General features: G+C 51.4%; 1 protein-coding gene across 6 annotated transcripts in view; it reads right to left on the bottom strand.

The window, feature by feature from the left end:
• Window positions 1-7,476: 7,476 nt before the first annotated feature.
• Window positions 7,477-25,852, bottom strand: part of RBM10 (RNA binding motif protein 10) — a 29,233-nt gene continuing 10,857 nt past the window's right edge. For 2 of the 6 annotated variants that reach the window (XM_055337937.1, XM_055337940.1), the window contains exons 3-24: window positions 22,183-22,366; window positions 20,512-20,742; window positions 18,609-18,678; window positions 16,668-16,741; window positions 15,203-15,289; window positions 13,086-13,146; window positions 12,785-12,961; window positions 12,247-12,407; window positions 11,961-12,058; window positions 11,787-11,874; window positions 10,983-11,169; window positions 10,724-10,866; window positions 10,486-10,603; window positions 10,295-10,386; window positions 10,045-10,209; window positions 8,990-9,139; window positions 8,829-8,894; window positions 8,561-8,749; window positions 8,401-8,475; window positions 8,117-8,223; window positions 7,911-8,040; window positions 7,477-7,818 (exon numbers count right to left, since the gene is read on the bottom strand). In XM_055337937.1, the coding sequence (XP_055193912.1) occupies window positions 7,693-7,818; window positions 7,911-8,040; window positions 8,117-8,223; window positions 8,401-8,475; window positions 8,561-8,749; window positions 8,829-8,894; window positions 8,990-9,139; window positions 10,045-10,209; window positions 10,295-10,386; window positions 10,486-10,603; window positions 10,724-10,866; window positions 10,983-11,169; window positions 11,787-11,874; window positions 11,961-12,058; window positions 12,247-12,407; window positions 12,785-12,961; window positions 13,086-13,146; window positions 15,203-15,289; window positions 16,668-16,741; window positions 18,609-18,678; window positions 20,512-20,742; window positions 22,183-22,366 (2,779 nt within the window). In that variant the 3' untranslated portion in view covers window positions 7,477-7,692. The remainder of the gene's footprint in view (window positions 7,819-7,910; window positions 8,041-8,116; window positions 8,224-8,400; window positions 8,476-8,560; window positions 8,750-8,828; window positions 8,895-8,989; window positions 9,140-10,044; window positions 10,210-10,294; window positions 10,387-10,485; window positions 10,604-10,723; window positions 10,867-10,982; window positions 11,170-11,786; window positions 11,875-11,960; window positions 12,059-12,246; window positions 12,408-12,784; window positions 12,962-13,085; window positions 13,147-15,202; window positions 15,290-16,667; window positions 16,742-18,608; window positions 18,679-20,511; window positions 20,743-22,182; window positions 22,367-25,852) is intronic. The other 4 variants (XM_055337939.1, XM_055337938.1, XM_055337941.1 and 1 more) reach the window with 4 other exon arrangements.

Raw genomic sequence — 25,852 nt, 5'->3', positions numbered from 1 at the left:
CTCCAGATGTAAAGGCACACCCATCCTATGGATGGGAAGACTGAGGCTCAGGTAGCCAAGGAGTTCATTCACTTGACATTTATGGAGTTCAAGCTGTGGGCGAGGTGCTAGGGATTCTTTCCCTGCCCTCACGGAGCTGATGTTCTAGCGAGAGAGACCAGAAATATGGCAAATAAGTAAAACTTAACAGTTTCGCATATAAATACTTATTATAATAGATATATGTGACTGTATAGTATAAATTATATGTAATAAAATATGCATATAAATACTACTTATTGACATAACATGATAGTGTCAATATGTAAATAATTTACCTCTGTATGTGATAAATGTCTTATATACATTGTGTGTATTCTATATTCATATGCGAATATATAATTAAGTACACATGTAAATACATGTTGTATATATGTATGTGACAACTGCCAAGTGCTATGGAGAGAAATAGAACAAGATCAGGGGAAATCTGGGGGTTAAGTCTGTATTTTTAGTATGGTCAAAGAAAGCCTTGCTGAGAAGGTAATGTTTGAGCAAAGGTGTTTAACAGAAAATATCTTTATCACCCTATCCCAAATTTTGCATCTCATATCCTGTCAATAACCTCCAAATTTATTCATTTGAAAAAGATTTCTTGCATGCCTACTAAGTGCAGAACACTGGGAATGTAGCAAAAAACATGAAGGAGGGGATCCCTGGGTGGCTCAGCGGTTTTGCGCCTGCCTTAGGCCCAGGGCGTGATCCTGGAGTCCTGGGATCGAGTCCCACATCAGGCTCCCTGCATGGAGCCTGCTTCTCCCTCTGCCTGTGGCTCTCTGCCTGTGGCGCTCTCGCGCGCGCGTGCTCTCTCTCTGGTGTCTCTCATGAATAAATAAATAAATAAAAATCTTAAAAAAAAACATATGAAGGAGATTACCCTTGCAACAGTCGAGAACACTCTTCAATCAGATCTTTTCCTTCCTATTTATCTTCTGCCACCCCTCAGAGAGACCTCCCCTGAAACTCCATGTAAAGTGGTCAGGGACCGCCTCTCTGAGGAAGTGGCATGTGAAAAGTGAGGAAGCAGGCCTTGTGTCACATGGGGGAAAACATTCCAGACCGAGGGATCATCAGGTGCAAAGCCTGAGGTTGTAGTTTTCTTGTCTGAGTAAGAGTGCAGAAGTCTCTGTAGTCAGAGAAGAGTGAGGAGCAAGGAAGGGAAAACACTGGTCATGAGATCTGAGGCCATGTGTGTCAAGGAGGGTATTATAAGCCTTAGAATAAACAAGCTGGCTGCTCTGTGTGGAGAGAGAACAAACTAAGGGGAAAGATGGGAGCAGAAAAACCAGCGGAAAGGCCACTGCAAGAGCCCAAAAGTGCAGAGAGAGGATCAGACTAAGATGGTAAAAGGTGAAAGTGGAAGTGGTGAGGAGGGATTTGATTTTGGATTGATTTTGAAAGCAGAGATGCCAGGACTTCCCAAGATATCAGAGGACATGAAAAGTAGAGAGGAATCCTGGCTGACCCCCAGAGTAATTAGCCGGAGCAGCTGGGAGGATGGAGTTGTCTTCAACTGACATGGGAAATACTGTTAGGATCAGGTGTGGGGTAAGATGAGGAGTTTGGTTTTGGATGTGACATTTGAGATGAATGTTGGACATCCAAGTTGTGGTATGTGTTGGTCAAGTGAACAATTGGGGACCAGGTGTGAAATTCAGGGGATGGAGCGAGGTCTGGGGCTGGAGATACAGATTTGGGGACCATCAGAGGTGACAGCTGAAGCAATGAGTGTGGCTGAGTTCTTTGAAGAATTAATTGCCTTCAAATAAATCAGTGGGAGGAACTGAGGCAGGATTTGGACTTTCCTAAGTGAGAGGGAAGAGCATTCCAGCTGGAGGGAACAGCTTGAGCAGAAGCCCATGGAGGTAAGAAAACAGGAAAAGGAGAGAGAGGGGGAGGTGGAGGTGAGAAAGAATTGTACCATTTCGCTTTGCCTCCAGCCATGTATGAGAATGTCTGCTTGTTCACAGCCTGAGTGGATTGCCAAGTCTTTGGATGTTTGCCAATCTGTTGTAATTACAATTTGAATTTCTCATAGTAGGAGTGAGCTTGGGCATCTTTTCATAGATTTAAAGGTATTTGTGGTTCTTGTTTTGGGGAAATTTTGTTTGTGTCCTTTGTTCATTTCTCTTGGGCTGCTGTACTTCTTCATGGATTTTTAGGGACTCTATTAACCTTTTTTTTTTTTTAAAGATCTCATTTATTTATTTATTTATTTATTAAAATATTCTTCTTTTTTTTTAAGGTTTTATTTATTTATTCATGAGAATACACAGAGAGGAGAGAGAGAGAGAGGCAGAGACACGGGCAGAGGGAGAAGCAGGCTCCATGCAGGGAGCCCGACGTGGGACTCGATCCTCCGTCTCCAGGATCACACCCTGGGCTGCAGACAGCGCCAAACCGCTGAGCCACCTGGGTTGCCCCTTAAAGATCTCATTTAATGGGTGATGGGCACTGAGGGTGGCACTTGACAGGATGAGCACTGGTTATACTATATGTTGACTAATCGAACTCCAATAAAAAATATAAATAGGGCAGCCCCGGTGGTGCAGCGGTTTAGTGCCGCAGCGGTTTAGTGCCGCAGCGGTTTAGTGCCGCAGCGGTTTAGTGGCGCCTGCAGCCCGGGGTGTGATCCTGGAGACCCAGGATCGAGTCCCACATCGGGTTTCCTGCATGGAGCCTGCTTCTCCCTCTGCCTGTGTCTCTGCCTCTCTCTTCGCTCTCTCTGAATGAATAAATAAATAAATCTTTAAAAATATAAATAAATAAATAAATAAATATATTTAATTTATTTATTTATGAGAGACACAGAGAGAGAAGCAGAGACACAGGCAGAGGGAGAAGCAGGCTCCATGCAGGGAGCCTGATGCGGGACTTGATCCTGGAACCCTGGGATCACGCCCTGAACCAAAGACAGACACTCAACCGCTGAGCCACCCAGGCGTCCCATTAACCTTTTTTGGTTTTGTTTTTTTCTCCTAGCCTTTTTTTTTAAGTGAGAGTGATTTGAACAGTTGTGTGTGTATTTATTCATGCTTTTGAGTCCTGGTATATGTCAAACCCTGTTTTAGGCATTAGGGACACGGTGGTGAGCAACACAAGACCAAAGTCCCTTCCCTCATGGAGCTTTTGTTCTGGTGAAGGAGACAATATAGAAAAGGGGGAAAAATATATGGAGAGGATGTTAGAAGTTGAGAAGTGTTATGGAGAAAAGTAATGCAAGGAGCAGAGCCTAGGGAGTATGGTGGGGGAGGGTTTGGAATTTTAAATAGGGTAGCCAAGGCAGGCCTCATTAAGGAGGTGACATTTGAACTTTCAAACGGCATGTCTCCTTCAGTCTGAAACAGTTCTTCAGTCTTCCCTTGACCTTCATGACCTTGATATTTTTGAAGATGACAAGCCAGGAATTTTGTAGCATGTCCCTCAGTTTGGTTCTGTCGGATGCTTCCTTGTGGTTAGATTCAGGTTCTGCGTTTGGGGTGGGAATATGACAGAAGTATCGCTGACTCCTCATTTCATTCTATCAGATAGCTCATTATTTTAGTACTGGTAAGGTTTGCTTGTTCCCTTCATTAAGCTGCTATCTGCCAGGTTTCTCTACTGTAAAGATATTCTTGTTCCCTTTGGAATTAACTAATATATATTTCATAGGGAGATACTTTGAAACTGCAAACATCCTGTTCCTGATCAAAATGTGACCCACTGACTGCTACTATAACCACTAGTTTTAGCACCTATACATTTTTTTAAAAGATTTTTATTTATATATTTGTGAGAGTGAGAGAGCATGAACAGGGGGAGGGGCAGAGGGAGAGGGAGAAGCAGACTCCCCACTGAGCAGGGAACCCAAGACCTGAGTCAAAGGCAGACGCTTAACTGAGCCACCCAGGTGCCCCACACCAATAAATTTTCTACCTCTATCATTGTTGACAATTATTAGTATTATTAGTTGACATTCCACTGTAAAGAATAATATTTCCCTTCCTTTCCAAGTATTTACTCTTTCACCCATTAATTTATGTAAGTATGGAAGTGCTTTTTCTGTGTTTCAGATGCTTATGTTTTGTTTACTTTGGGTCTGTTAACATAGAGAACTACATTCATAGCCTTTTCTGATGTTGACCCAATTTTGCATCCCTGGGATAAATCCTATTTGATCAAAACACGTTTGCTGGGACACCTGGGTGGCTCAGCAGTTGAGTGCCTCCCTTCGGCCCAGGGCATGATCCTGGAGTCCCCAGGATCGAGTCCCACATCGGGCTCCCTGCATGGAGCCTGCCTCTCTCTCTGTGTCTCTCATGAATAAATAACATCTTTTAAAAAACAAAACATGTTTGCTAAATATACTACTGGATTCATTTAGCAAAGATTTTGTTAAAGATTTTTACATCTATAGATATAAGTGTATCTAAGATATAAGATATATAAGATATAATTTCAAGGGCTTGAAATTTTCTTGTATTATCTCACCTGCCTCAGGAATAGAGATTACACTAGCTTCATAAAATAGACATCTTTTCTTCTTTTTCTAATACCTGGAACAACTTTTTTAAGGTAGCAGTTAACTATTCATTCCTTGGGAGTTGGGTAAATCACACCTATAAAAACCATTTGCCCCCCCCCCCTTTTTTTGGTGGGAAGAGGAAAGCTTTTGACTATTGTTTCAATTTATTACTTTTTGCTCCATTCAACTAATCGGTTTCTTCATGGACCAGTTTTGGCATTTTATATTTTTCTAGAAATGTATTCATTCCACCTAGATTTTCAGATATGTTCATTCTTTTTATTTATTTATAAAAGATTTCATTTATTTAAGACAGAGAGAGAGAGAGAGAGAGAGAGAGGCAGAGCCACAAGCAGAGGGAGAAGCAGGCTCCATGCAGGGAGCCTGATGTGGGACTCGATCCCGGGTCCCCAGAATCAAGTCCTGGGCCGAAGGCAGGTGCTAAACTGCTGAGCCACCCGGGCATCCCCTGTTCATTCTTTTTAAAAGGTCTGTTGCATTTGTAGTATGTTCCCCTTCTTAATTTTGTATTCGGTGCTTGCTTGCATTTTTGATCTTTAATTGATCAGTCTTGCCAGAGGTCTGTCTTTCCTCTTACTTTTTGTTTCAAAGATTTTACCTTTGATTTTACTAATCTGTTGTTTCCCTATTTCATCTATTTCTACTCTTATTTCCTTGCTTCGTATTGGTTTGCTCTGGTGGTCTTTTTCCAATTTCATGTACATATGATAAAATGCTCAGATGTTAATTGTACAGCTTGAATTGTACATACACACCCATGTGACGAGTACCCTAGTCAAGGTCTAGAACCTTCTCATTATTCCAGAAAGCTACCTTATGACCCTTTCTAGTGAAAGACACCCTCCCCACCTCCACTCGGCTCTATCACCAAGAAAATCTTTAAGATTTTATTTTATTTTTTTTAATTTATTTATGATAGTCACACACACACAGAGAGAGAGAGGCAGAGACACAGGCAGAGGGAGAAGCAGGCTCCATGCACCGGGAGCCTGACGTGGGATTCGATCCCGGGTCTCCAGGATCGCGCCCCGGGCCAAAGGCAGGCGCCAAACCGCTGTGCCACCCAGGGATCCCAAGATTTTATTTTTAAGTAATCTCTACACCCAACTCAGGTTCAAACTTACAACCTTGAGATCAGTCACATGCTCTGCTGACTGAGCCAGCCAGGCACCCCACCAAAATGTGTTTTGATGGAGACCTTCACATAAATGGAATTCTACAGTGTGTACCCTTTTCTTTTTTCACTCGTGTTTGTTGAGATCCATTTATGTTGATATTTGTATTAGTATTTTGTTCTTTTTATTGCTGAGTTGTAGTCCATTGTATGAATGGACAATTTATCAATTCTCCCCCTCTTTTTAAAAATATTTATTCATGGGCAGCCCCGGTGGCGCAGCGGTTTAGCGCCGCCTGCAGCCCGGGGTTTGATCCTGGGGACCCTGGATTGAGTCCCACGTCTCCCACGTCTATGAATAAATAAAATCTTAAAAAAATTTATTCATGACACACACACAGAGGCAGAGACACAGGCAGAGGGAGAAGCAGGCTCCATGCAGGGAGCCTGATGTAGGACTCCATCCCGGGTCTCTAGGATCATGCCCTGGGCTGAAGGTGGCGCTAAACCGCTGAGCCACCCAGGCTACCCAATCCATTCCCCTCTTGTTGGATGTTTGGGTTCCCAGTTTTTGGCTACTGTGAACACAGCTGCTACTTTCCATGTACATATAGCCAAGTCTTTTTGGTGACATATGTTTACATTATTTGGGGTAAATATCTAAGAATGAAATTGCTGGGTCATAGGGTAAGCATATATTTACTTTTATATGAAAGTTTTCCACAGTGGCCTCACCATTTACTACTTCCAAACACACAGAAGGGTTCCTTGTTGTGGGATTCTGAGAACCCTGGGGTGTGGGAAGAGGGAACATGTGGGCATCTCCAGGCTAAAAGCCACCCATCCTGAGACAGGTGGCTTCCATTTCTTGTCCCTCTCCCCTCCCGGTGTCGGGAAATCACATCACCTCTAGGGGGCACCCTCTTTCTAACCTTGCCTCCTTCTGCTGGTGCAGGGAGGTGTCACAATGCAGGCCAGTTAATGGGGGGAGGGGCTCTGTGCTGACTGCCTTTTCCCTTGGCACCTCCCCTTCCACTTTCTCGCCTCACAAGCATTTGGAGGAGGGGCGGTTCCTGGCCCCATTTCCGGCTCAGCCATTCTCGGCCGGTAGAGGGCAGCCCAGCTTCAAGTTCCACTGCACCCAGACCCGTGCTGAGCATACACATAGTTAGGAATCACAGGGTACAGACTGGCCTGTTGTGACCGGAAGGCTGGGTCCTGTGCTAACAACAGTTGTGGAGAGGACAAGAATGAGTATGGGCCCAATCAGTCCCGATGAAGCATCTCTGGGATGTGGGATTGGCAGGCTGAGCTGCTCTATCCCTACCCTTCTGGGGTCATCTGTCCACTGAGGAGGGCACAGGGGTGACTGGTGCCAGAGTGGCCACTGCTGTCCGTTTGGAGATGCCCTTGGGCAGTCCCCAGATTCAGGGAGGGCCAAGTGTGGTTCGGGTTTAGCCCTTCGATTGTACAGCTGGTACAGCAGCTGGGTGGAAAGGCCAGGGGGTGGGAGGTTCTCAGTGCTGACTCTGACTCAGGGGGACTTCAAGCCCTGGTGGTGTAGGATTTCCTGGTAGGTCAAGACCTGCTGGACTTGACAATGGTGAGATGGCTATGACTAGGATCTTGTGGGTTAGGGCACAGACCAGAACTTCCTGTTATATTTATCTCAAGTGGGTAGCCCCTATGCACCAGACACTGTGAATGCTACCACTGCCACCCACCTTATCCACTCATGTTTATGTCCATGTGTGAGCCACAAACCATGCTGGTGCATGAGAAAGAGACATGCAAGCTATTGACTTTTCAGCTTTTATTACAAAAAGAAGAGCATGATCCCAGCCCAGTTCTCCAACAAAAGTCACCAACTCAAAGTCTGACTTGGTCAGGGCCTCTCTGGCTGGGGAATAGGCTGGTAGACAGGTGCAGGGCCCCACTCAGACCACCCACCACTTCACCCTCCCCTGTCCCGGGCTGGACACCCGACATAAGTAGAAGCAGCTCCTGCAGCTGCTCACTGAGCCTCGTTGAAGCGGGTCACCATTGTCTTGTGCAGTGTCTCCTTGTAGGACTCAGTCGAAGTAACCCCATAGGAGCTGCCTCGGGCACCTAAGCCGGAACCCCGCACCCGTGTCTGGGCCTATGTGAGGGAGGCAGGCTGTTAGGTTGGATGCAGGATGGGGGTGCAACAGAGAATGCTGGAGGATGGGGATGGGATCACAGGAGACTCACCTCAATAGGCGTCACAATGCCCTGCTTCTTGCGGCCCAGGCCACTACCCTCTTTCCAGCCCATGGCCTGAAGCATGCGACTGCCAATGTTGTCACTGCCCAGCCCATCCCTTGTGGGCTGCTCAAAGTCCCTGGAGGGGCCAGTGGTACAGTGTGAGTGACTGGCCCACTGGCCCTAAGCCCCTCACCTTGACCCTGGGGACTTACACAGAAGCTGCAGACATGCCACCATACTTCCTCCTCTTGGGCTCTGGTGGCTCAGGGATGCCGTACTTCTCTCTGCGTTCAGCTGCACGGTCCCGGTACTTCATTTGCTGAAAACGTGTGTGTGAGAATAGGGTAGCTGGTCACTCTTTGCAGGAAACACCAGGGGCCCTGTGGGGACTGGATCTGGCTAACAGATGAATGCGAGCAGCCAGGCTACCTCCAGCTGAGGGACCTGAGCACCAGCTGCTTGAGGGGAGAGAGTCCAGGAATGGGTCACCCCTCACCTCCATGTCGTTCTTCTCCAGTGCTTCCAGCTCGTTCTCTGATAGATGGGCTCGCCGGTGAATCTCAAGGTTTTGCTGCAAGGGGACAGACAAGAGGAGGTGTGATGCAGCCAGGCCACACAGGGCCAAGCTAAGGTTCCCTGCCAATCCTCTCTGTTACCTTGTGTAGCCCGGAGAGCTGCTGGTGGCGGATGAGCGCCTCCTTGCTAGGGAACTGGCGCCGACAGAGCAGACAGGCCAGCTTCTGCCAGTCAGTGAGCTTCTCCTCTCGCTCTGGACCCCCGCGTTCCTGCTCCTCCTCACTGTCGCTCTCCCCACTGTAGGCTGCCACCAGGCCCCGAGGTGGGCTCTAGAGAATGTGAGAGTTGGGGAGAGAGGTCAGGCCTGGCTACACTGGAGCACCGCCCCCTCCTGCCCTGGCCACTCACTGGGCGGTCGTCGCTGGCCAGTTTCGGGAGGTCCATGCTGGTGTGCTGTCTCTCAGCTAATGCTCCCTGGGGTAGACGGACACACAAATTCAGGGACTTCACAGAGGGACCACTGCGATGACAAGACTAGGGGGGATAATGGAGGGGTGGCCACAACACACCTTCTTCTCAAGGATGGCATAGCCGGCATCTGCAGTGGCTGACTCCCGCCTCTCGTCATCTCGCAGAGAGCTGATGGGCTGGAAGCTGTTTTTGAAGTTTTCTTTTTGCTTGTTGAGGCTGCGGGCCCAGCGTTCCATGTCCTTGGCAATCTAGGGGTAAAGTTGGGAGTGAGGCTCTCAGGGACCCTCCAATGGCTGGGACGGCCAACTCCATCCATTGCACCTTCCTGCCCTGCAGTCTCAAGCAGGTGAGGAGGTGGTGATGAAAGTCATGGTTTCTCGCCATTCTGTCGTCGGTGCCTCTTGCCAAGCCCTCTGGGGCTGTGCCTGCTCTCCTCACAAGCACTCACACCACGATTATGCTTTCATTTTATCATTTTACAGTGCAGATGATGGCTTCCTCTAGGTAGGATTTTAATACGTGTGATTCCATGTATCCCATATTCTGTCTGCTCTCCCCGCCCCTGCACTTTTAGAATTTACCAGGTTGCCAAGGGAACACTTAGTTCTTGCTTCTAAGTGCTACACTCAGACTGTCATACTCTTCCTCCATAGGAGGACACCGAAGTTCCTTCCAATTTCCCACTCCCATCAGACACAGCAGTGGCCATTTTCCACAGCCTGATGGGCCCATGAGAAGTTCTCTGGGTAGACAGACCCGGACACATACCCAGGAGTTGGGTTCGGGTTCTGGGCCCAAAGGAGGTCTGCATGCCCATTTGTTTCCACAGGCAGGATTAGCCTGGCTTCAGGCATGCAAGCAACGTGAAGGTTCCCACTGGGGGACAGAAAAGCTGACTGGTCTCACTCGGATGGATGGCACTGGCCACTCAGGAGGTGGGCAGCCCTACCGTGTACAGAGGCAACTGCCTTGGCTCAGGGTCATGCATCAAAGAGCAGAGCTGGGCCAGGAGCCTGGTCTCTCTTGAGCATGGTCACTCCCATGCCCACATCCACCCCTGTCCCTCAGCAGCAAAAGCTTAAAGATGATAGAAATGCATTCATCAGAAGACATTAAATAGCTAGCCAGTGACTGCTGGACCCCCAGTGTTCACCTGTTGGGCTGTCTTGGTCTTGTGCTTCTCCTTCTTCTCTTTACCCTCTTTTGAGGGGGCCCCCGTCTCCTTATGCCCGTCGGCCGACTGCTCCAGGGCAGGGACGTAGGTCCGCCTTTCCCCGTCCCAGTACAGGTACTGCTGGCTTTGAGCGTTGTAATAATACTGGGGGAGGGGTGGGGGGGGGCGTGAGGGAAGACCTCCGAATGGGAACTGCAGACCCCACCCACTCCCTGGGCTACCCTATCACCTGGGAGTTGGGGTCATAGTAGAGACCAGTCTGGGGGTCATAGTAGTAGCCAGATGTCTCATCATACTGGTAGGTAGAGACGTCAGGAACAGCTGGGGAGGGTAGTGAGAAAGAAGGGGGGGGTCACACTCCTCTCTGCTTTGTTAAGGAACTCCTTGCCTCCCTACCACCCACAGGCCACGGCTACTCACGGTACTGGCTGTAGGACTCCTGGGCAGTGGGACTGGTGGCCGGTGGCAAGGCAGAGCTGGGATGAGTAGGGCTCTGGAGCTCAGATTTGAGCACAGCAGGTGACATGATGGTATATGACTGGTCATGGGGCCAGACAGGGTAACAGGGCTCAATGTCTGCCAATGCCTCCTGTACCCACGCCCCGCAACAACCCAAGATCCCCTGCCTGACACCCAGGAACCCCTCAAGCTCCCTCACCTGGCTGTTGGCAGCAGTACCCTGGCTGCCACTCGCTTCAGCTGCTGATTGCTGGTAGATGCCAGGGGCAGCACCAGGCTGGGCTCGAGAGAAAGCCTGCAGTGACACGGGGTCTGCCCCAGGTTCCAGGGAGGCCTCTGAACCTGTAATGAGAACAGGGAAGGAAGAAGAATGCCTGTGAACAGGCAGGGCCCAGGACCCAGGGCCTGCCACCCTCCCTAACCCCACAAAATGCTCAGAGACAGATGTTGGGCCTCACCTGCTCCAGATGGGTCCCCTTTGGTTCCAGTGATGCCGGGGCCCTTGGTGCCCTTGAGGTAGCCATGGGCATAGAGGGATGACTCTGTGCCCTGGCTGCCGCCATAGCCCTCATCCTGTTGGTAGTAGCTGTAGTCGACCGGTGGCTCCTCGGGGGTGGCCCAGGCACCCTCCCCACCCTGGGAGGCCTGAGGGGCAGTGGGAGGGGCTCATTAGCAGAGGAAGGGGCGCAGGGGGAGGGGAACCTGCTAAGAAGCATTTGCCCACAGGTGAGGCTAGTGTCTGTCTGCTGACAGAAAGCATGCAGGCCTCAGACAAGTGAAGTATGAAGGCCACCCAGCCACAGCAAGGCAGGGCAGCGGCAAAAACAAGAATCCACCGAAGACATGTGCCAAAACGCCCCCAGGGCTGACACTGGTATGTGTGTGGCATAGTTCGAGTGCTGGGTTGTCAGGTCAAGAAGACACTGTCCTCCCCTTCTTTATTCTCCTCTCCCAATTTTCTTTCAGCCATTTATAAATTCCGTTTTATTAACAAAGTTGTAACAATGCAGGTCGATAAAATAACCACCAAATAGAAGTGAAAAGCAGTCACGATGGTGTTGAAGTTGAAAGCCTGGGAGGAGGTGACTGAGAAGGGAGCTGCAGCAAGGCCCCCAAAGCCAATAGCAGCCACTGTGAGAGGGTTTGGGGTCCAGGGAAAGCCAGACAGCAAGCCAGCCCTCTTGGTTGCAGAGAAGGCATGAGAGGGTCGAGACCGTGGCCCCAGTATGGGGATGCTGGGGCAGAGGGGAGTCTTTGAGTACCTGTGAGATGGCCCACTGGGCCGCGGCAATGGCAGTACTGGCCACAGAGGCAGCATTGATGCGACTGCCTTCGTTGGAGGCCATGTCCCTGGGGAGGATGTCAGAGACTGGGAGTGAGATGGGAAGCCCCAGGCTGGGGGGCCAGCTAGGAAGGGGCATAGGTGGGGTCCTGACCTCTTAGAACCCTTGGCAAACTCAACGTTGATGGTCTTGCCGTCAATAGTGAGTGGTGGGTGCAGGGCCTGCAGGATCTGCAGGAGCTGGGCTGCCTCCTGGGGGAGTAAGGGAGGCAGGGGCAGAAGGGTCAGGCCCGGGGAGGCCCCCGGCTCCATTGCCCTGTTGCCAGGCTTGGAGTCGCGGTGGCGCAGGGTGAGATGGGGGGGGTGTGGGTCAGGGTCCCTCCTCCCCACCCCGGGGGCCGGGACCCTGGCTGCCCGGCCCCCCCCTGTGCCGCCCTCACCACGATGGTGGAGAGCTGGATGAAGGCGAAGCCACGGTTCAGTTGGGTCTGCTTGTCCTTGATGACACGGACATTGGAGGAGGATAGCACCGCGTAGGGTGCCAGGGCCCCCAGGATGGAGTCCATGGTGCTGTGTGGGTTCAGGTTGCGCAAAATGATGGCTGTGGGAAGCGGCCCAGCATTAGGGGGCACCCCTGACACTCTGCTCCAGCCATACCCCTCTGATGGCTCCCCACTGCCCCTCTCCTCTGGCCTCTGTCTTTGCCCTTGCTGCTTCCTCTCACCTCTTCCTCCTGGATAAACTCTGCTTGTTAGTCCAAGTCCCAGCTCAGTCGCTCACCTGCCGAGACCCTTCACAACACACCCCCAAAGTCGAGTCGGGCAATGCTCCTCCCCTGCTCTCGCTACATCACTTCTGTACCCCTGCCAGGCAGAGACCCTGGGAGGATTGAGTCCTGGTCACTACCATCTCTCTGGCCTCGGAGAGCCCAGCCCAGACACCCTAGGGCAGGGAGAAAGGAAGGAACAACTGACTCACTGTCATTGGCGTTCTCCGAGCTTGGCTCTGAACCCTGTGACAGGGCTTGGGAGGCCAGCACTCCCTGGGCCTGGTAGGGCTGTGGCAGGGGGAGCAGGCCCTGGCTTAGCTCCCGTCCACCCAGTGGCAGCGTCTGCTGATCCAGCCTTGCGCCCAGGGGCAGCTTCTGCTCTGCCTCTGTCAGGGGTGGCAGAAGATAGGCCGATGACAAAGGGGGAGGCTCCAAGGCTGGTCACCCTCTTCCTCCCCTCTTCCACCAACACCCTGGGTGGGGGGGAGGGAGGAGGCAGGAGGGCCTCACCTGACTTGGGCACACCACATTTGAAGCACTTCTCACGGCGTTTGAAGTTCTGGACACCACACTGTGAGGCACAGGCCAGGCTGTCAGAGTGGGTGGGGCTTTCCACCACACCCTGCAAACTTGGGTCTAGAGATCACCCAGGGAACCCTGCAACACCCCCGGGAAGGAAGGTCCCAGGATTGGGGTGGCGGGGAGCTCTGGCTGTCACTCTCAGTCGGAAATCTTCCCTTCACAGGGTCTCAAGTTTGTCCTCAGTGCCACCTCCTCAACTCAGGAATCAACAACTAACTCCCCTACCTCTGCCATAAGTGCCACCTCCTCCGAGGTTCCAACTCCCAGGATTGCCCCCCTGTTGTCCCTTTAGCAAGTTCTTCCTAAAACTTGCTTCCCTGTTCAGAAACCTTCAGTGTTTCTACCCCTAAAAGCCAGCAGCCCTTCTCTTGCTAGACTCCCATCCTTCCTTCATCTCGAGACTAGATTGGCATTCTTGAGAAACCAGCCTTGGGCATGACAACCTCCAGGAAGCCCCAGCTTTCACCCCATTTTTATTTCTGTTCCACGTTGGGGACCGTGCACCGTTCCTGCGCCAGGCTCTGCCCCATATGCCCAGGATGTGGCCTCTGCCACTCTTGTGTCCCCCTAACAGAGGGCAGGTTAGTCTGTGGGGACTCAGGAAGGGGAACAGTCCCAGAGGGGCCTGGCTCACTCAGCTGGGGACAACATTGGATGCAACATTGGATCTAGGAGGCCTAGAAGTTTGCTTTGGTTTGGTTTTGCTGGGAAGCTACTGCTGGTAAAGGGAACAAGAGATTTTCTGCAGCTGGTGTAGGAGGGTGAATGGAGAGGCAAAAGTGGAAGCTGGAGAAGGCAGGTGGTACCAGATTATGGAGGGTGGTCACACGTAGCTCAGAGTTGGGGAGGTGAGGTGGTCTTCAGCAGAGGAGTGACAAGGTTAGAGGTGGTTTTGAGGAGTATTATAGGTGAGAAGGTGGGAGAAAGAGGCAAGGGGCCAGCACAGCGGAAGAGGGGCCCACTGTAACGGAGGGAGTGGGTGACGACTGGCCTAGCCAGTGGGAATTGCAAGGGAGGGCATTCTTGTGATGGAAGGGACAGGACCTGGTGATCAATGGGATGTGGGGAATAAAGGAGAGTAAAGGAGAGAATTCTCTGGTTTTGAAAAGTAGCTGAAAATACAAGGAGGGACAGAGTGCCACTGTCACTTCACAGTCCCTACCCCTACAGAGACAATGGACACCGGTGCTACTCCCCTTAGTAGACAGTTCTTCATGGGGAGAGGGTTGGGGGCTCCTCCCCTTAGGTCTCAACACTGTCAGCTGGCTGCAGGAGGAGGGGCTGTGAAGCTGCAAGGCTGCTTCAGGGCTGCTTGGGAAGCTGGCCCCAAGAGAGACCTGAACCCAGGGTGGGGATCCATGGCCCCCGTGATCATGATGGTGAACATATCGCTCAAGGCTAACTCAGGTTGGCACCTCTCTGAGCCTTGCCTTCCTCGTAGGGAATATAACTGGAGATACCACAGCTTGAAGCCTTGACCTCAGATGGACATGGCTTTGTCAGAGTGACAGTCAAGGTTACTGACATAGGGTCCTAGAACAACCTGTGCTTTTCTTTGGGGGAATAGGCAGACATTCGAGGGTGCTAACTGTGGACCAGCTGTTGTTCCAACTGCTACACTGGAATCCTCCCAACCACCTTGGGGGAGAGGGGGTCATTACTATTCCTGTTTTGGAGATGAGGAACGTGAGGCAGAGACCAAGGAGGATGTAGGAGGCTCTAATTCCAGCCAGCCTGCTCGGAAGTCCACCTTTGACACACCACATGTTGTGCCTCCACTGTCATTAGGTAGTCGCTTATGTTAAGTACTTGTGGAAAGTATACTGGGGCTTCAAGAAGGACTGTGCCTCCTGAGGGCAGAGCCTGGTGCTGAGTGAAAGCCCAGTACACATGGGTGGGTGGGCAGGCGGCAAGGGACAGTGGCTACTTGAGCTGAGCCAGTCCTCAACACCTATGCCATTTCAGGCCCCAGGGAGATAGATGTTGCCACTGCTGCCGCCGCCTCTGTCTCTATCCATGGCAACTGCTGCCCACCGCCCCTGTACCTTATTACACAGCCAGTCCTCATTGATCTTGGGCTTGGGGTCGCTGTAGTGCATGGACACCTTCTGGCCCAGGATGTTGAGGGAGTGCTGCGGGAAAAAGCAGAGCACAGTGAGGCCCAGGCAGCAGTGCCCCACGCACCGTTTCAGCACAGGAGAAGAGAGTGAGCGAGCCCTTCAGCTGGATGGATGAGGGACAGGGAACGGAGGGAGGTCGGAGAACGGACGAGGGAAGAAGGAAGGGAAGGAGGGAGGGAAAGCGCCACAGCCCTTGGGCGCAGCTCTTTGCTGCCTTCCGGGCACGCACACGTGAACACACGCCACCAGGCACACAGTGCTCGGCTGACCGACGCTTGCCGGACAGTGGGGAAAACCCCCCACTCGGCCCTGACACTGCCAGGCCACACCCAGGGCCAGCACTACACAGGCTACACTCGGGATGAGGGGGACAGGGAGGGAAGGGAGAGGAGGGGAGAGAGAGAGAGAGAGAGCGCACGCGCGCTATTGCTGGAGAAGGGGAAAAAGAAAGAGCCATATTTAAAAGATGGAAGTTCCTGCTGTGAGGCTGTCTTCCTGGGGCTGGCTGGGTCCTGGGCCCCGAGGCATTAGGGCAGAGATGGCCCCAGGGCTGCCCTGCTGAGCCCCACTTCCACCACACCTGCCCCTTCCTCCCCTGAGGCTTTTCTTCTGTGCCCAACACCAGTGAGCCGGGCTCTGGGTAGGTGAGCAGAGCAGGTCCTTGGGTCTCTGAAGGTCCCAAAGCTGCTGGGTGGGGAGACCGTGCCAGGTGAGGGAGCAGGCTCCCTTCCCTTCCTGACAGCAGGACTCCTTGCTGAAAAGGCAGGCCTGCCCCCAGTGGAGTGGGCATGTGGTGACTCCCGTAGGGGGTAGGTGCAGGGGGAGGGCTGGGGCACCCGAAGTGAGTTTTATCACATTTGACTGGTGCTTTAGGTCAACAGAGCGGTGCTGGCCTCTCACATGGAAATCAAAAGGCCAAACTCACATGCAGGGAGAGAGCTGGCAAAACGGGACTTGCTAGTTAGTGTGCCAACAGCTAAGTTCCCCAGTGGCTAGACTTCCAGTGATGCCTGAAAGTGGAAAGAAATCTTGTCTCTGCCTAACCCCCAGAGCAGGGCGGTCCCCGAGGAGTGGGAGCCTCAGTGGAAGAAAACTTCCCCCTTGCAGCCCTTTCTCCAAAGGCTCAGCTGGGAGGTGGAGGGGCAGAGCTAGTGCCTGGTGGTGGGAATGGGCCAGTGTTGAGTGTGGGTTCTTGATGGGAAGCCCAGTGGGTAGCAAGAGATGGGAAGAGGAGATAGTGAGGGTCAGGAAGGGGGAGAGAGAGGGGGCGGGGGGGATGGGACACAGGGCCACAGGGCGGGGAACTGTGTCCATAAGAATCAGGCGATGGGGAGCGCTCGATTACAAAGTAGTATTTGTTTGGGGGGGGGTTCAAGTGCGGCAAAGCAACCTGATTGGCTTCCATCCATCGTGTAGCGTCCTGCAAGTGACTAAACTCGACGAAGGCGAAGCCCCGGCTCTGACCTGGAGACAGCATTCAGATACAGACGCAGTGGGTTAGTCAACAGCTTTGGACACACGGCGTTCCCGGGGGTGGGACCCGAGGGGAGAGGACCAGGGGGCAGAGAGGGAAGGGGGGAGAGGAGAGAAGAAAGGGAGAGAGAGAAGTAATCAGAGAGAGAAAGACCAAGGGGTGGGAGGCAAGGTAGATGGCCAGGAGGGGCAGGAAAGAGGGATGAAGGAAGAAGGATAACTGAATGGGAGTGGGGGTTGGGGGGAGAGGGAGATACACACACGCCAGCTCGGAAAAAAGAGAGAGGGGCTCAGGCAGACCTGCCTGGGGTGATGGAGACTGAGAGGAGGAGGTGGGAGGGAAAGGGTACAAGAAGGGATCTCAGAGGAAGGAAGGAGGGCAGATGGGCAAACTATTGGCTCCACATGGGCCAGAATAAATAACTGAAGGGTTGGGCCCAGCATAAGGCTGGGGTACCCAGGAGGGGTCTTGTGACAGGTGTTTCATCAAAAAAGCAAAAGAGAACCTGGGCCAGGCTGCTCAGTGAGGCTAGGAAGGCTCTAGGCCCATCAAGAACCAGGGGGACTTAGGGACACAATGTCACCTCAGCCTTTGCACAGTGCAGGGGAGGTGGGCCTTAGCAGGGAGCCACCTCAGGGCCAAGCCAGGAAGATTACGTCCACCCACAATGCAAGTCCTCCTAGACAGCAGGAGAATGGGGGCCAGATTGGCCAGGCAGACGTTAAAGAATCAGTGGGTACCTGGGAGAAGTGCTGGTGGGGGGGGCGGCACACCTAGGACACTACCTTATGGAGAGAGAGAGAGAGAACAGAACCCTGTCAGTATGTGGTTTGGCTGGGGTCAAACAGCAAGACCTACATGCAACCAAGAGAGACTCCAGGCCTGGTCAGGGCTGGGACAGGGATCCAGGGCTTGAAGCTGCAGGAAAGCAGCTCCTCTTCTGGAGGTACACACACAGGATGGGCTTGGCATATGGCAGGGTTTGTCTATGCTTGTCTATGGCAGGGTTTCTCAGGGGAGCATGATTGATCTCCATAAGAATAATGGTTAGGATGCACAGGAAGATGAAATGGTATGATCTGGGGTCGGGGAGGGAAGGAGAGACAGAGAGGAAAAGAGAGGGGGGAGAGAAGGGAAGGAAAGGGAGAGGGAAAAGGGGAGGTAGAGAGATATAGAGAGAGATAGAGAGATATATGGAGGTGTGGGGAGGAGAGAGACTGAGAGATGGAGAGAAGCCCAGGCAGTGAAGCCCCACTGTGCCTGCCTTGGGGAGCCTGGGCCAGAGGTCCTGCAGAGACAACTCCCCCCCACCACCCTGCTAACCTCAGGCCAGCTCCAAGCAGCCTGCAAGAGGGAGGGAGGGAACAAGCAGAGGCCAGAAATCCTGGCTGCTCCTTGGGATGCACCCTTGGATAAGAGCCATCCTCTGCCTCCCCTCTTGGGACACGTGGGTGCAACCGTGTCAGACCTACTTTCTGGTCACAGGCTGTTACCAGAAAATGTGGGGGAGATTGAGGGGCATGGGAAGGAGAAGAAGGAAGAGGGAAGGGAGTATATGGGGGGAGGGGTTACCACCTCAGATACTCAGAGTCCCAAAGAGGAGGTTCCCCGGAGCCTGGCCCTGGCCCTGCCCCCGGGGAGCACTCAGCTCAGTGCTGCACCCCCTCCCCGACAGCCCCAGAGCTGTGAGGAGGATGGGTCGAGGGGAAGAGAAGAAGAGAGGGTACCCCAAACTGCCCATTCCCAGCTGTGGCAGGAAGGCAGGGCAGGGAGGGTGAGGGAAAAGGCAGAAGCAGGAGGGAGACTGGAGGCTGAGGCTGGCCAGCGGAAGGGGAGGCACTGGGAACAAAAGCTCACCTGAGGATTTGTTCCGCATCAGCCGGACCTCTCGAGCTTGCACTCCATGGGACTGCAGCTGGCCCCGGATCTGTACGGGGAAATACGGATTGGGGCAGGCTCAGCACATGAGGGTGGGTGGGGGGCACCGGAGGCCTCCAGGACCCTGAGCAGCTGCCGGGGATGTGCATGCACTGCCTTCTCTCGAGTTCTTGGGGCTTTTCCCCAAGTGGCTGTGGCCCCGGGCCCACACCAGCACCTGGTCTTGGTGCTCGGCCCCAGACGTGCAGAGAGTGAGTGAGATGAAAGGGGCATGGTGCGAGGGTGGGGGGCATGGCAGCGTGATGATCCTCAGAGGCGGAGAGCAATGAGAGAGCGGAGCGAGCCAAGCCAGAGCTCAAGAATGGCCTGCCTGCTGGGGTGATCTGACAACAGGCTTGGTGTAGTTGTGGTGAGGAGAGCTGGGGCTTGCCTCAAGAGACCCATGATGCAAATATCAAAACGGGAAGGACTGGAGTCTGAGCAGAGCCCAGCTGCATGTGGAGCAGTATCTTGGGGTGGAGACCAAAAGGTGTGGTCAGAAGGTTGGGAAAGCTTCCTGGATGAAGCCAGAGGGAAGCTGCAGAGGCAATTTGGGGTTTGGACCAGGTGAAGCAAGGTCTCTAGGCCAGTGGTGCCTCTTGCAGAAGCCCAGAAGCACGTACTGGGCATTCTCAGGCGGCAATCTTATTGCCTCTGGGCTTAATTTTCCTCATCAGGTGAAAAAGAAAGGAGATCTCTATTTCTCACATACACGCACACGAGCACTCAAGGATAAAAAGAAACATACATAGAAGAGCTTGTTACTTGTTAGGACTACAAATATTCAGGGAGGGCTCAGGAAATGGCAAGAATGTGGGCTCTGGAATCCAGCTGCCTAGGGCCAGACCCCAAATCCACTGCCACTCACTGGCTGTGGGAGTGGGACCTGGGGCAAGCTGCTTCACTGCTGGGGGCCTGGCTTCCTGATCCGTAAGATGGAAACACGCAGAATACCTTCCCCACAGGGTGGCTGTGAGGATTAAATGAGACCTGGCCTGTGGCCCACCCTGTGATCAATCCTTAACACATGTCAGCATAGAGCTACTGTCTGACCCTGAACACAGCAGCTGGGCCAGACCTGAGAAGCTCCCAAATACACAGGTGGGATTCTCTCTGCAACAAAACGGGCAGCTGGTAGGTTTCATAGGAGAGCTGGGCAGAGAATTCAGGGGAGGTAGAGAGGAGACTCAGGGAGGCTGGGGAGGAGGCTATTTTAGTGGCTCCCTGGGGTTTTACTGCGACTCATTAGGGGAAGCCTCTATGAGAAGAAAACAGAAGAAAAGGGAGGAATACGGAAGGAAATGTCACAGAGCATGGGGTGGGGAGGCTGTCAGTAGCAGCAAAGGAAGTCAAAGAATGTAGGACTCTGTGGCCAGGCCACTGAGATTTGATGCTGCTAACAAAATAGGGAGGGGGTGAGCTATGGGGAGAGAATGTGAATAAAATCTCAGAAAATCTCATGGGGACCCTCCCTATCCCCAGGGCTGCAGGGCCCTACATCATCTCTGCCACCAGGAATACCCAGCTCTGGGCCTGGTGAGCATCTGGCCCTCAATCAACATACGCCGAATGGATGGATGACCAGTGGAATGTTTGGAGGAATGCTCCGTTCCCTCCCACACCCACCACCGCAGCCCCTTGGCCAAGCCAGCCTATCCGACACTCCTCCCTTCCGGACCAGGAGAGTACAAGGGCCTGCCCAGAGGACGGATCAGTGCTGGGGGAGAGAAGGGATAAAAGGTGCTGAGGTCGGGGTGAGGGAGAAGCTGGGGGCCCTGGAGGAGACCCAGCCTGGCCTCCTGCTCTGTCGCCTGCCCAGAGCCATGGTGGGGGGGGCACGTACGTCATCCTCAGTGGCTGCCTGTGGCAGCATCCTCAGCATGACGATGTTACTGGCCTTCTCCTCCTCCTCCTCCTCCTCATCCTCCTCCTCCTCCTCCCCTTGCTCGGTCCGATAGTCCTGGTCCCGATAGTCGCCGTCTCGGGGGAAGCCTGGCGGGCCAGTGGGGCTGTGCCTGTGCCGCCGCCGCCGCCTACGCTGAGTCTCGGAGCCCGGGGAGGCCTCGTAGGAATCCTGGCCAACAGAATGAGACGAGAGACACCAGACGGGCAGTCAGTCTGGGGTGGGCCTAGGGGCTGGCCGCTGGCTCTCTGAGGCAGGCGGGCTCTGAAAGCCAGGGGTGGGCGGGCTCCGGCTAAAGACTCAGGGGAGGCAAAATGGGTCAGCCCTGGACTGCAACCCTTCTGGGGTGGGAAACTGTCCCCGGATGCCTTTTGGGGGCTGCCTTGGTGGGGAGTGGGGAGAGGCTGGTGGCAGTAGTATTACTGTAGGGGAGAAACTCCCACAGACAGGTGACCAGACTGCTTAAACTTCCTTGGGTCTGGGGTCAGCACCCTAAATCCTGCCCCCTGTTTCTCCCTCGTCCTCCCTTGCCAGCTCGGCTAGAATGTGCACAACTGTTCTTTATGCCTTATGATTTCTGGCATGGGCCAGGGTTCTAGGAGTAGCTTAGTATCTCAACCAGAGCCAGTCAGCAGGGACTGGCAAAGGTGTGAGGGCCACAGCACTGCCCCCAGCCCCTGATCCTCCTCTGCCTGGCCGGTGCTCTATCATCACTAGGCTCCCTCCTAACAGGGTGTGGTCACGGAGTTCTTGGATGTTGCCCAAGCCATCCTGCCAGGACTAAGCAGGCCAGGCCAGGGTCCACACCCCTTCTGCCCTCAGGGGGACCAGATAACTCAGCTCTCCACTCCCACTCTTTCCAGTGGGTCCACCTAGGGCCTCCTGGTGCCCTGGAGACATCCAGGCACAGATCACAGCTGCCACTGTGAAGCTTGGCTGCCCACTCTATCCCCTGGGGCTGGGTTGCAAAAGTACCCTTCCCACCCTGCTGGATAGGAGAGCTGCTTGCTTGCGTGGACCCAGGGTCCTCTCAAACTGGGGTTCCCTTAAGGCAAGTCTGCTGCTTCTCCTCAGATGGTGAATGCCTCCCCTCCTCAGGCTAAGGCTAACTACCCAACGTGGAACTGGCTACCCTCTGAGCTCAAAGGGAGAGGCCCTAGAGGGTCTTTCCCTTTTGTATATGGGCTCTGTCGCCCCTGTAAACGCCCATGGTTGGGCTCCCAGAGGTACTCTGCTTGGTGATATCCAGTGTCCCCACTGCCCTCCCAAGCCCCACATGCTGGGTCTCATGCAAGAGGCTCTCCAAGGACCCCAAACTGGCTGGGAGCAGGCAGTAAAATAAAGGGCTTGCAGTGAACCATGAGCCCAAATTAAAAAACAAGGAAGAAGGGAAAGAGGTGATGGCCAAGGGCCCTCAGAAGTACAGAGCCAAGCAGGTGGAAGTCAGGGAGACCCAATTTGGGAGAGAAGCCCTCAGAGAGGAGCAGGGACAGACCCTCCAGGTGAGGCAAAGCCACTGAGCACAGTCTGAAGGCATGGGAACTGAGAGCTACCCGCACATGGTGCTACAACCAGAGGCCCTGCAGGAATTCTGTCCTCCTCGGCCCTCACCTCTGCACTCTGCTCCTCAGATGAGTCGTCGTAGTCATGCTTGCCCTCCTGGCTACCATACTCTCGGGGATATGAGCGGTAGTCCATGTCCCGGTAGTCGTGGTCTCTGCTGCGATTCTCCCCGCCATCATCCTGCGAACGGTCAGTGGCCCCATAGCGGCCAGTCCTGTCCCCACGACCACCTCTGACGGAAGAAGAATGGGGAGGGATTAGAGGGCAGTCCTTTCTGAAAGGTGTAAGAGGTGGGGGGCTCCCACTCATTCCCTCTAGACCCTAGATCCCACTCCTGACAGGGGTCCCAAGATCCTGACTCCATGAGGCGAGCTGGTCCTTACCTCTCAAATCCAATCCATTTCTCTTTCCCCCTGCCACCTCTCCAGTCCATGTCTGTCTTCCTTCACAGGGCCCTCGGGTGTGGCATCAGGGCCTGGCTCACCTCCACCAGGCCTCTCCTAGATCATTCTTTATGCCCCAAATGTGAGCGAGTGTTCGATCAGGCAAAGCCAATCAAGCCCAACCACTGCACTCCCTTCAATGGCTCCCTCTCATTCTCAAGATAAAATACCAAAATGCTCACCAAGGCCCTGCAATGTCTGCAGGGTATGTGTGGTGATGTCCAACCGACCTCTCCCTCTGCCTCACTGTGTGCTATGCTACCCTGCCCCTCTGTTTCACAGTTGCCCTGCTAAGCACTGGTAGCTGTTTTGTTAAAAATTTTCCTATTGTGATTACTGTAAGATAATTATCTCTAAGTTGACTTCATGTGCATTTCTTTTTTTTAAAAAAAGATTTTATTTTTAAGTAATCTCTACACCCAACATGGGGCTTGAAATTACAACCCTAATATCAAGAGTGGTGTGCTCTACTGAGCCACTAAGGCACCCCTCACTTACATTTCTTTGATGATTTAAAAAAAAAAGTACTCGACTGTGAGTTCTGGGAAAGAGGGGACCACACCCAGAGGGTCCACTGCCCTACTCCTCAAAGCTTAGCTTAGTACCTGGTACTTCAGTAGGTGCCCAATAATTTTTGTTTGGTGAAATAATGATTTAAAAAGTATTCTAAAATACATGTTAACTTCAAACAAGAAAAAAACAGACACCATAGTAGACTAGCAGGGTCCCATTCCTAGTCAGGAATGACACTTTTAGAGTATTTAGCATCAATACCACTATGAATGTTATTCTAAGATACTAGATGAAACAAATAAGAGAGTAAAGAAAAGAAGATTAAAGGCTGGAAAGGAGAAGGCAAAATTATCATTATTTGTAAATGATATGAGAATATGCCTGCAAAGTCGAAGAGAATCAAATGAAAAATGGTTATAAACAATAAGAGTAAAGATGCTGAGTACAAAAGTAATAGGCAGAAATAAATACATTGCCTCTGTTCAGAGAGGCACCATTTAGAAATGGGAAGATCCCAATTATAACTGAACCAAAAAGGTTAAATACCTAAACAAGTGCAAGATCTCATGACTATGCTTCACACATGTAAACCAGGATATGGTTAAAATGGGTCAAAGATTTGCAGTGACATGGATGGAGCTAGAGAGTACAATGCTAAGTGAAATAAATCAGTCAGGGAAAGGCAAATACCAGATGATTTCACTCTTATGTGGAATTTAAGCAGAACAAATGAGCAAAGGGAAAAAAAGGGAGGCAAACCAAGAAACAGACTCTTAACTATAGAGAACAAACTGAAGGTCACCAGAGGGTGTTGGATGGGGGTTAATGGGGGAGATAGGGGACAGGGATTGAAGCATACACTTCTCATGAAAACAAACTTTAAAAATAAAACAAGAAAATGTGAAAAAAATAAAATGCATTGTTCAACAGTAAATAATAATAATAAGAATAAAGCAGGTCAAAGATTTAAATGAAGAACTGAAACCACAAAAGTAGAATATATGAGATGATTTGAGAATCTTCAAATGGGGAAAACTATGACACAAATCCAGAAGCCACAGAAAAGATTATTAAAGTTGACTATATAAAAATAAAACACTTCTGCTTAGAAAAGAAAAAAACCATCACGAGCCCAGTCAGGACAAATCAACTGGGAAAAAGTATGGGAAGAGGAAGAGGAAGGGAATTCACAGAAAAGAAATACAAGCAATTTGTATTTTTAAAAAGATGCTCAGTCTCACAATGAAGGATGAAAATGAAAACTACCCTGGACAGGCCATTTAAAAATAAATGTCTAAAATTTATTTTTGTAAAGTTTTAGGTTGTTTTTATTGTGGTAAAACATGTATCTCACAAAATTTACCACAAAGTATATTCCCAATGTTGAGCAACCATCAGCATCTATTTCCAGAAACTTTTTTCATCATCCCCAACAGAAACCCCATACTCACTGAACATTAACTTCACACCCCACCCCACTCCCTCTATTCTACCTTCTGTCTCTATGAATTTGCCTATTCTAGGGGCCTCATATAAATGGAATCATATGTTTGTCCCTTTGTGTCTGGCTTCTTTCACTTAGCATCATGTTTTCATGGTCCATCTATGGTGTAGCATGCATCAGGACTTCTTTCCTTTTTATGGCTGCACATGTATATAGGTATGGCATAGACTACACTTTATTTGGCCATGCTTCTGTCAATGGACACCTAGGCTGTTTCCAGCACCGATTGTTTGGGTGTTGTGACTAATGCTGCTATGAACACTGGTGTACAAATATATGTTTGACTCCCTGCTTTCAATTCCTTTGGACAAATACCCAGGAGTGGAACTGCTGCACCATATGGCAGTTCTAGATTTAATTTTTGGAGGAGCCAAAATTCCTCCACACGGTGGAGGTACAGTGTTCCACAGCAGCTGCACCATTTACACTCCCATAGGCAAAGCAGCAAGGTTCTAATCTCTCCACATCCTCACTGACACTTGTTATTTTCTAGCTCTTCATGTGCTTAGTGGCCACTGTGTATCTTTTCCAGAGACACATCTAATTCAAGTCTTTTGTCCATTTCTGAATTGTGTTTTTCTGTGCTGCTGTAGGAGTTCTTTTTTCCATTCTGGGTGTTAATCCCTTATCAGATATATGATTTGCAAATACATTTTCGCATTCTGTGGGATGTCTTTATACTCTCTCGAACCATGTCCTTTGATGTATTTAAGTTTCTAAATTTTTTTTGACATTTTATTTATTTGACAGAGAGAGCATGAACAGGGGGGAAGGGCAGGGGCAGAGGCAGAAGCAGACTCCCTGCTGAGCAGGAGCTGACCCAGGACCCGAAGATCATGACCCAAGCTGAGGGCAGATGCTTAACTGACTGAGCCATCCAGGGGCCACTTAAGTTTCTAATCTTGATGAAGTCAAACTTATTTTGAAATAATTTTAGATTTACAGAAAAGTTCAGAGATAACAGAATTCTTGTATACTCTTTACTCAGCTTCCCCTAATATTAACAAGGGACAAATATAACCACAGTACATTTGTCAAAACTAAGAAGTTAATTAAACTATAGACTTTAAGTAAGATTTCAACCATTTTTCTACCACTATCCACTTTCTGTTCCAGGACTGAATCCAGGATACCACACTGCTTTGAGTCATCATGCACCCTTAGTCTCCTCTGGCTCTGGAAGGTTTCTTAGTCTTGCCTTGCTTTTTTTTTTTTATGACCTTGACAGTTTTGAAGAGCACTGGCCAGCTATTTTGTA

This window comes from Nyctereutes procyonoides, unplaced genomic scaffold (genome assembly GCF_905146905.1).
Source record: "Nyctereutes procyonoides isolate TBG_1078 unplaced genomic scaffold, NYPRO_anot_genome, whole genome shotgun sequence".
Classification (NCBI taxonomy): Eukaryota; Metazoa; Chordata; class Mammalia; order Carnivora; family Canidae; genus Nyctereutes; species Nyctereutes procyonoides.
This window is presented reverse-complemented; position numbering and strand designations above follow the sequence as displayed.